General features: G+C 49.1%; 1 protein-coding gene across 2 annotated transcripts; it reads right to left on the reverse strand.

Annotated features, from left to right (window-relative positions):
* Positions 1 to 887: 887 nt before the first annotated feature.
* Positions 888 to 5,963, reverse strand: LOC138743943 (galactosylceramide sulfotransferase-like). 2 transcript variants are annotated; one of them, XM_069899502.1, is made up of 3 exons: positions 5,873 to 5,963; positions 4,779 to 4,905; positions 888 to 3,559 (listed from the first exon to the last, which is right to left on the reverse strand). In XM_069899502.1, exons 2-3 carry the CDS (start codon positions 4,889 to 4,891, stop codon positions 2,428 to 2,430), a joined length of 1,245 nt encoding a protein of 414 aa, XP_069755603.1. In that variant the 5' UTR covers positions 4,892 to 4,905; positions 5,873 to 5,963; the 3' UTR covers positions 888 to 2,427. The 2 variants fall into 2 exon arrangements, with proteins under 2 accessions (XP_069755603.1, XP_069755602.1); XM_069899501.1 differs by lacking the exon at positions 5,873 to 5,963 and adding an exon at positions 5,536 to 5,618.
* Between the last annotated feature and the right edge of the window lie 4,424 nt (positions 5,964 to 10,387).

The following is a 10,387-nucleotide window of genomic DNA, read 5'->3' on the forward strand; positions in this document are numbered from 1 at the left end:
TCCTCAAGCATGTCTTACTTCTATGCACCAAAAATCTTGTCCTTTGCACTGACCTCTCAAAATTTCTGCTGTACCCTCATAACCATCATTTTGTCCTTTGATACTCCCTCCCATTCACTGTGTATGTCCCATCATGTATGTCCCATTGTGGAATTCCAAGATCATACTGACCCTTCCTTCCATCCAGAGTGCATACTATCGTGAACTCTGTGATCCCTTTGTCCCGATACACCTTAATCTACATGGCATGTGTCTACTTTTGTACCCATCTATTTCTAGTTTGTGCTCGTACAATGTGGTCCCTCTGTCCATCAATGCTCCAGACCATTCACAGTGCATGACCTACTGTTGTACACAGATGGTCCTTCCACTCTATACCATTACTGGGCTATGCCCTATGATTGTACCCTATCCCCTGATATCCATGACCATTCTTGGTACATTCCCCATCCTCTGTCCCTCAAAAATCTTTCTGTGTTACATTTCATTTGTATACCAATGTTGTGTTCCTCCATACTCTGGACTAAGGGATGGTACGGTTAGCACAGCAGTTAGTGGAACACTGAGTCAGCAACCTGGGCTCAATACAGGTTTGTACCTTCTCCGTGTCTTCATGGGATTTTCTGAGTGCTCCGGTTTTCTCCCACCTTCCAAAAACATCCAGGATTTACAGGCTAATTGGGAGTATTTGAGTGGCCTGGGTTCAAGGGCTAGGACCGTGCTGTAGTAAGAATTTAAAATTTATTCAAGGTATGTGTCCTACCCTTGTTCACACAGGTCCATCGGACTCACAACTCTCGCCATATCCTTTCTCAATTCTCTGCTATTTGTGGTGTGTATCAAAAGTTCAGTTGAGCAAAAAATGAGGGGCCATGTACAAAGTGATATCAACTCTTTGGGGTATGTTTTATTGGTGTCAAGGCTTGCAAGAGACTCGGTTACTGTGGACAGCAGAAGGTACTTGCATGATGATCTATCCCAAGCGGAGTGTTCCATTGGGTGGTGGGAAAAGCCTGTGGTTCCATAACACTACAATTGTGTTCCAAGTGACCACTGGTGTGATCCTTCAGACAATCCATCCCCATCTCCTGGGAGTCGAAAGGAAGCAGGAAAGGGGTCATGGGTGAATGTCAAGGGTGTGGGAACCAGGGCCCCATGGAATTTAAAGGCAGTATGAAGTGATACCCTGGCAAGTACAGGGAAACCATGAAATGCTGGCAGACGAATTAAAAGGTGGCCTCAGCTCTCCTGCCAAGCATCAAGTCTACAACTTGACACAGTGGGGTGCCCACCATCAAACCACTCCCCCATTTGCTGCCGAACAACAAAAAACAGTCCTGGGTAGAAGGTGGGGGCAGCGGAAGGGAGTATTTACCCTCCCCACAACTCGCCCCCCACCTCATTTACTCCCAGGGCCTGGACAAAGATTAACTTCCAAAAAAAGAACTGTGAACCAATCCAAACTGGGCATGGAGTCGGGGGTGGTTATGGTTAACGAGGTAGGAGGTGAGAAGAGAGAGGTTGCTTGGCTCCTCTTGGGCCTCTTGTACAAACAGGGGCTGACCAAATCGTGGCACTCACATTTACATCAGGAGCCCAAACCATGTGATTCCAACCAGGGCCCTGATCCCATTTCTATTGCAATAGGCCCTGTAACCCCACCTCAGGCATCTAAATCAGAGGAATAAGCGGCACACGTTAGCCTAAACTTCTTTTCATGGTAAAAGGTCCTGAAAAATAGGCCCCCAACTGCCTACTCCTGACTGCAAGAGAAAAGGACCACAAAGGAGGTCCATCTCAGATTCCTGAGGCTGTGATCTGGCCTCATTCCTGTTTCAATGCTAACAGGCCTGCAACATAGGCAGCTCCCACCCCATCAACAAGCTCAGGGTGCTGTGGTAGCAGTGGGGCTTTCTCTCGCATCCACCACAAAGATCCTGGGCAACGAGGTCAACATTGACCCATTCCCATTATGTTGGAAACAAGGGGCTGTGAGAGCAGCAGGCAGAGGTGGGCCATGTCCAGCTGAGGCTGCTTCATTTCCAAAGGTGACAGAGCCTGACCAATTCCTGAGGCCTATTTTACCTCCAATTCCACCTCATCAGCAACTGGACGGTCAGGGATAGGAGCCCACTACCCCTCTACAGCCTAATATATCTATAGGCCATTCAGTCCCTCAACAGTCTAAAACATTGGTCAGCAGGAGGCTGTTCAGCCCATCTACAGTCTAATGCATGGGATAGAAGGTTGCTCAGTCCGAGTTTGCTCAGTCCCTCCACAGCTCATTATAGAACAAAAGGAGATTATTCACTTGAGCAGAAAATAGATGGAAGGGAAGAGGCCAATCAGCACACCTACCAGGTGGGCCTCATAAGGCCCAAAACTATGCCTTCCTCCCTCACCCATCCCCCCCTAGCCTCATCTCCCCTACCATCTCAAAATCCCCCGCACAGCTGCCCAGACTTTGACGCGCCACAGGTTGGCACCCATCCTAGACATGTACTGGAGCTCTGGTGTCAGGATGTCCTGGCAGAGCTGACGCTGTGGCCCTTCCAGGCCATGCTTGAGGTTATAACCAATGATGGTGCCATCCCCTCCCACCGGTTGCCAGGGCCTGAGTGAGGCCTCCCTCACGAGCCCACCCCTAACAGCCCTCCCACCCTCTACGCAGGCCTCCACCAGCTTGGCATTGGCCCAACGCAGGCGGGCCAACTCCTGAGCCATCCGTAGCCTGCCAAATGTCTCCACCTTTGCCCAGAAGGTGTGGTTGAAGTGTCGGTAAAGGAGATAGTCGAGGTGGTTCCACAAGAGGGCCAGTTCCTCCATCTTGGGGACCAGAGGGGCTACGGACTCCTGCTCCCTAGAGTTGTGGGGGAGGTACAGGATGTCCTCCAGCTCCCAGCACAGGACATCCTTCAGAAGGACCAAGGACTCATCAAAATACTCCATCAACATGACCAGGGAGAAGCGCTCTTCGATGGAGCGGAGGATGCCGGGAAGGGCGGGATGGGAAGGGTCCATGTCTTTGTCAAATCCCAAGTCGAAAAACTGCAGGTTGCGGAGATAGTGGGCATTAAAAGCCCCAGGACGATAGAAGGCCCAAGGTTGGTGGAGGAACGTGGCCATCTTGTCTGGCCCAGGGAGGCTCCAGGTCAATGGGATGATGGGCCCATAGTATCGAAAACTGGACTCAAAGAGATGGGATGGGAAGCGGAGGATGGTAAAATACAGCCTCTCCCTGGGAGGGATGCGTTCCACCTCACCTGCATCAAACCTCATGTGGTTGGCCAGCACATTGAAACAGGAGGAAGGGGAGTATCCGGACACGAAGGTGGGAGAGAAAAAAGAAGGGTAGTAGAAGTCGTGGCGACCTCCCGAGGGGAAGGCGAATGTCAGGCCATGACGCTCACTGTAACGCAGGAGGATGTTGAGGAGCGTGCTGCTTCCAGTCTTGTGCGTCTTGAGGAAGAGGAGATCCCAGTGGGGAGAGCAGGTGGTGGGCACAGTGGGGGAGACAGGAGGAGGGGACTGGCGGGCACAGGAGGATGGGGGGGAGAAACTGAGGGGAAGACGGGGGATAGAGAGAGGAGGGATGAGAGAAAGGAAGAGAGATAGCACAAGAGAATGGAGATAGAGAAGGAAGGGGGAGAGGAAAAGAGGAAAGAGATCATTATAAAGGAACTGACAACTTCCTGTCTCCATGATCCCTTTTAGTCCCATTGATGGATCCCCCTGGCCCCTGCACTCTTTATGATCTCCTCTGTTCACCATGCCCCTCCCCATTTCTGTTACCATACCCCCATACTCCTCCTCATTTCTGTAAGGCCATGTAACCCCATACCCATCCCATTTCTGTAAGGCCATACACCCCCATACCCCTTCCCATTTCTGTAAGGCCATTTCTCAGGCCTCCTTTTCTCAGAAGTCCCCTCTAGTCTCTATGCCCCCACCTTATCTCTGTAATCCCCTCTGATCCTGACCCCTCCCTTTCTCTGTAACCCCCTCCAGCCCCTCTAACCTTTCCTATTTCTGAAGCCCTCTCAAGTCCCTGCATACCTTCCTGAATCTAATACCCCCATTCCCTCCCCCCCCGCCCCACCCGACCCCGTCCTTATTTCTCTATTTCTTTAACACCATCCAGACTCTCTACCCCAGGGTGGCCAAAACTGTTGAATGTAAGAGCCAACTTAAGATGTTGGAGAGCCACAAGACACAAAAAATATTACATGCATGTTTCTACTCTTATATGTACATTTTGTAACAGGAATTTTATATACCAGCAATGTTAAGAAATACATGGAGGTAATAATATTTATTCATGGATGTTGTTTTTAAACTGCTAATTTGTATCAGATTCAATAATCAAAGTACACATATTGTTTATACTTGTGTAATAGTCCAATTTTGTGGTAATTTTTTGGGTAAAATTTAGCAGGTCAACTATTCAAACTATATTTGACTGCGGTAAGTACCTGGGTCACTTGGAGTGTCAGGAGCTCGGATGGGCGGGAAGGTGGCTGGGACTAGGTGGTGTCCACGTTTGAGGGGTGAGCGTTGGGAGCTTGGATGTGCGGGAAGACGGCTGTGTTCGAGGGGTGGGTCTTGGTGAGAGTCCACGGTTGGGATGTTAGGAGCTCAGAGAGGCACATTAGGGTTAGGGTTAGGGTACGATTACCGTCTCAGCCGCACATTATAGGTCTAAGAATAGCATGTGGCTCGTGAGCCGTGGTTTGGCCATCCCTGCTCTACCCCATCTGTAACCCCCTGCCGACACTCACTGGTTATTGTAGAGAGTGAACAAGACGATAAAGAGGGACATCACAATTGCAACAATCAGCAAGATTCGATGTAAACCCTTCCAACTCCAAAGGAAAATTTTCCAGAACTTCATACTTCATCCTCTCCCTGGGAAAAATACAGGCAGAGAAAACTTGGTTATCTTCAGAATAGCATCAAATTCTGGGATGGGACTGTTCAGAGGAAGTTATACTAGGAGGATGTATGATCACAGGCAGGAAGTTCTGGGAAGGAAGAGAGTTTGGAGGTTGGGATTCAAGGGTTAGGGTTAGGGTTAGGGTTAGGGTTAGGGTTAGGGTATGAAGCCTTGGAAGGTTCATGACTGATGAAAAGGAATACTGGGAAGGGGTTCAATCCCAAGTAGATCACCGACATCTGAGGAAGGGTATTGGTGTCAGGGAAGGGAACGGATCGGAGTGAGGGGGTTGGTGTCAGGGAAGGGGACAGATTGGAGGGAGGGGATTGATCCAGGTAAGGGAATGAATCGGAGGGAGGGAGGGAGGGGATTGGTGTCAGGGAAGGTGGACTTGTTGGAAGGAGGGGATTGATCCAGGGAAGGGGATGGATTGGAGAGAAGGCAGGGATTGGTGTCAGGGAAAGGTGGGCTGGTCAGAAGGAGGGGATTGATCGAGCGAAGGGGATGGATCGGAGGGAGGAGGGAGGGGATTGGTGTCAGGGAAGGTGGAGTGAGGAAGGATATTGATCCCAGAATTCAGTTTTGGAGGGGAGGCCACACACCATGAATAACAGGGATCATGGAGGAATCCAGAGGGATCGCGGTGGACAAGGATAGGTCACGTGGTAGGTATCATCGCGGGTCATAGGGACACGTGTGTAAGACGCGTCACATCCCACGTGATTGCGTGTATTGTTCTCGGAGACCGTGTGTTTTGATCTTTGCCGATCGCATGATCTGCCCGTACCCCGATGCACGGCCGCCGCAAGTTGTGCGCCCGGTACAGTCCGCTCCACCTGTCCCACTGCTTGCAGACCTGTATGCTGACCTTGGACCTGTCCCCATGCCTACCCCACTCCCCCCCCCACCCCCACCTCACTCCTCTCCCGGCCGTCTCACCTTCGTTGTTTTGCAACGGCAACGCTTTCTGCCCGGGTTTCTCACAGGGAGCCCGAAGTGGCAGGCGTTACAATGGAGACCCGGTGGGGGAGTGGGTTGCAAGGGCAATGCGAGATTGACAGTTACCATGGAGACCCAGAGGGGCAGAGTGGGTCGGGAGGAAAAGATTGGTAGTTACCATGTAGACCAGCCGGGGAAGAATGGGCAGGGGCGAGCGTGATTGACAGTTACCATGGAGACCCAGCTGGGGGGGGAGAGTGGGTCGTGGGGGCCGAGAGGAGACGACCCGGTGCAGCACAGGGACAGCAGGAATTGGAGCTTTGGTGCAAGAAGGATCACCGTTGGTGACTTTATAAATCGAGCTACTGCAAAGGCAGGAAATGGAGCGGTTTCTGGAGCGCGAGGCCTGATGGGAAAGAGGACCGCCATCTATTTGTTGCAGGATCCGAGGCCAAACTCGATTCTTCTCTTTGGCTTGGCTTCGCGGACGAAGATTAATGGAGGGATAAAAACCCACACTTCCACCCTCCCAACGACATACACGCTTCCTCTCAATGAACACCATACAGGAATAAAACCTCAGTTTTCTTCAGGTCCATTGATCTCTTTCAGTTTTTAATTTGTTTTCAAATGGGCGTAGAGCACGGTGAACAGGCCCCTTCGGCCTCCGAGTCCGTGCCGCCCAATTAACCCTCATCTCCGCTACTTTTTGCAGGGTGGGAGGAAACCGGAGTAGCCAGGAATTCCCACAACGACACGGGAGACACGAAGACTCCTTTCCGACGGGGCGGGCTTCGAGCCCGGACCCCGATCGCCGGCGCTGCGCTAACCGCTAACACCGAGCGTGCCGCCCGTTTAGCAAGTTCCTAATCTCTGGCTTTTACTCCCTCATGGGTCTCTCTTTTTCTCTGGACCATGTCAAGAATTCTGCTCCTCCGTGCCGTTAAAATATCGGACAACAGCTTCTCTGGACTAAATTTCATCCTCCATCATGTGTCTGTCGATACCAATAGCCTTCAGGACTCTTCGCTGCTATCCTGTTACTCCCATGTGTGTTTTTGATGTTTTCTCTCCGGTCTTGTGCTTTCCAATTAGCAGTGTAACATTGGGGATGAAAGCATTCTCTCTCTTTGTATTTGGAGGCAGCAAATTCTACACATACTATAATCAGCCAACTTTTCTACATACTGTGGCTGTTACTTAATTGCATTAATATTTCCCTTAAACCGTATAATTTAAGTAAATAGTAAATAGTTACATTTACTATTGTTAATAATAGTTACATTGTTACAATAGTAAATTAGTAATGGATTAATGAATACATAATGAATAGTACATAGGCATATTTTCCATGATTACTTAACCCCTTGGTTCCAACAAGTCCCCCTTTTGGTCTCATGAAAATGAGACCAACCACCTGTAACTTATAGGACCGGGGCCTGAGGAGTTTTGGCAAGGACCGGCATTCCCGACCCCTGGGTATCATCATACGCCTGGAAGGGCAGAGAGGACAAAAACATGCCTTGGGACCAGGTGACGGCCATCTGTGAAAATGCTCGTCGGACCAGACACTGGAGGCAGGGAAGGATGCACAGGATCAGGATCAAAGCCAACACCACCACTCCAGCAATTATCAATGCCTTGAACCCATCCCCAGCTTCCTGAGAACAAATTTCCCAACCACGCATTCCCCAAGGGATGCCAGGTCTGAACAGGGACATGAGCTAATTTGCAAATGCCTGAAGAAATATCCTTTACAGCTTGCCCATTGTCATCAATTTTCAAACAACAATTAGTGAGATTCAATTTTCCACACACTCCACCTTCAGTGGCTAACAAATAATCTAATGCTAAGCGATTCTGAAACACCGTGGCCCTAATCTGTTGCTGCTCTTCTGCCAACAGATCAAGACCCGTGGCTGTGTCATTCGTAATAATTTCCAATACAGCTTGCAAGCGGATAAGACGGTTTAACATATAAATCGGGGTTCGATACCCCCAGGACCCATCCTGCACCAATGTGGCAGGTCCATAATAGGAAATAATGCGCTCTGGCGGCCAGTCCTCTCCCCACTCACTGATTTTTAAATCCCTCTTGTGAGAGATGAGTAAAACTAATATGAAAATATGAGAGATGAATAAAGCCAGTATGGATAGATAATAGAATGTAGGAAATAAAGTTAGTCTGAATAAGATAAGGGTCTTCTGCATATAAGAAATTAGTAAGCCCTGAGGGTCGGGAAGGTGTGAATAAGGACAAAGGCAGGTTTGTGAATAAGGACAATAAGGACAATGACATGATGGATGGATACCCCCTGGTCCTCCAAGTTCAAAGAAACAGCACATAGGCAGACAGGATTGCCTAATGCCAAACTTATCCAGGAGGCAGAAGAATGTTGGGGGGGGGGGGTGGGGGGAGGGTACCTCTATACTGAAATGAACTGTATAAAAGTTGGGTGAGCCCCAGTATGTGTGTGTATTCCCAGGGTAAGGGGAAGCACCCAACATTGCATTGTTGTATAATAAATGTTCTTTGTTCTCAATTTTTGTCTTGAGAAAATTCTGTGAAGGTACTTCTGTTTCTCACACTCTTCTGATGGAGCCCCTGATAGACGCGCACAGCTAAATGATGGGAGTCCTTATGAGGCAAAAGAACAAACTGTGGTTGGATGATACCTATACAACATGTTCCCCTCCAGTCTGGTTCTAAAAAGATATATGCCATATTCCCACAAATCCAATATAATCCCTCTCGAGCATATCCATGTGGGGAGGAACGGGCCCAAAATTGTCTGAGCGAGGGAACCCCTTTATATGGATTACCACCCATGCAATTCCATAATCCTTTCCCACGAGAGGTATTTCTTATAGGACTGCAATTTGTTCAATTCTGTGGGGCCAGGAACCACCGCGGTCTCTGAGGATGCCATTGAGGGGAACTCCCCAAGATTTTAACCCTTGTACAACTCGAATCCCCCTTATAATGATTTCCTTGCCCCTTCCTGATACATTCTTCCCCCAATGGATGATTCGCTAAGTGCCATGTCTGATGGGGCCGTGTCCCATTTGCAGATCCGTTAAAACCCATCAACTCCCACACCTCCAGGGGCTCCCCGCTCCATGGCCACAATCCATCTCTAGTGGGTCCATGACATACCCAACAGTTTTTTACTCCCAGGAGTTCTGCCGTAGTCTGGCTAAGGTCTACCCATTTATTATCGCCTACTCTATGAGTTGCTGCCTGGCGTCTAGCGTTGGCATAAATATCCCCCTTTTTACTGTCCCTTTTTGCCCCATTGGTTTCCACTGGATCCTCTGAATTGGTACTGAGTCTCCTTCCTCCTTATCTCTGTCTCCCTCTGGGGCACAAAACCAGGTTATCTCCTGTGGACAGCTGTCTCAATGTGGTGTGAAACATAATGACCCCTTATTAAACTTATCATCATAAACTTGGCCATTAGGAACACACTTCAGTCCAGTGGGGGCCCCAACACAGTGTTCAGGAAAGTCAGTCCAATCCGCAAAGTACTGTTCTGGTTCATTATGGGCCCCCCAGGCTAACCACAAACACTTTGAACAGTTGTTTCCTTCTCCAGACCCTTCAAGAGCTCGGAACATCATCACCCATTGTCCCCACATAGTGTCCATCACAGTCCCCTAAATTCTGTTGACTTTGTTCGCTATAGTTTCTGATGTCCTGTTCTCTGTTGCTTGACGAATGTCTTCCAGGGTTCGACCAACCTCCTCCACTGGCGCTCCTTTTCCCTGTAGTCGAACTGCATGGGACGTTCTTTCCATCACTCTGTAGGGCCCTGTCCACCACTTTCTCTTGATCACCTTCAGCAGAACCCACTCAGCAACGGATGGTATTGGGGTTTCGCCTTTTCGTTCGGTACTTGCAACCTGTTGTGAAAAAGCTGATACCAGAACCGTTAGTTTATCATAATAAAGCTTACATCTCATTGGGCTTACCTCTTCCTTCGTGGTCTGAATCCCGGCTCCAGGTCCCGGAAACTGGTGCCCCGTTTGTAGTTCATATGGAGTAAATCCTATCACAGAACTTACCGAACTCCTTATTGACATCAAGGCCAGGGGCAGCGCATCCACCCAATTTAATTTGGTCCATGGCTGCACTATCCCGATCTTACCTTTTATTATTTGGTTCATCCTCTCCACTTTCCCTTGGGATTGTGGATGATACACCGTTCCAAAGGCATGTTTTAACCCCAACATCGCTTCTATCTCCTGTAAATCTTTACTCTTAAAATGAGTCCCATTATCTGACCTAATCTTTCTAGGAAATCCATGTTTAGGAATATACTGGTTGATTAGGAACTTAATTACTGTCTTTGCATCTTCTCTTTTGGCAGGGATTGCCTCCAGCCAACCTGTGTACACATCTAGTGCTACTAAGAGGTATCGATATCCCTTTGCCCTCTCTATCATGTCCGTGTAATCAATTACAATTTCCTACCCTGGTAACTTAGGCAATGGAAACTGTCCTTCGTGAGGTTT

Source organism: Narcine bancroftii, chromosome 10 (genome assembly GCF_036971445.1).
Source record: "Narcine bancroftii isolate sNarBan1 chromosome 10, sNarBan1.hap1, whole genome shotgun sequence".
NCBI lineage: Eukaryota > Metazoa > Chordata > Chondrichthyes > Torpediniformes > Narcinidae > Narcine > Narcine bancroftii.

Excerpts from the sequence above, each read along its gene's own strand:
- LOC138743943 (XM_069899502.1), bottom strand. The coding sequence starts at position 4,891 with ATGAAGTTCTGGAAAATTTTCCTTTGGAGTTGGAAGGGTTTACATCGA. Across the intron at positions 3,560-4,778 it reads TTCACTCTCTACAATAACCA|TTTCTCCCCCCCATCCTCCT; the intron begins GTGAGTGTCGGC and ends TCTTCCCCTCAG.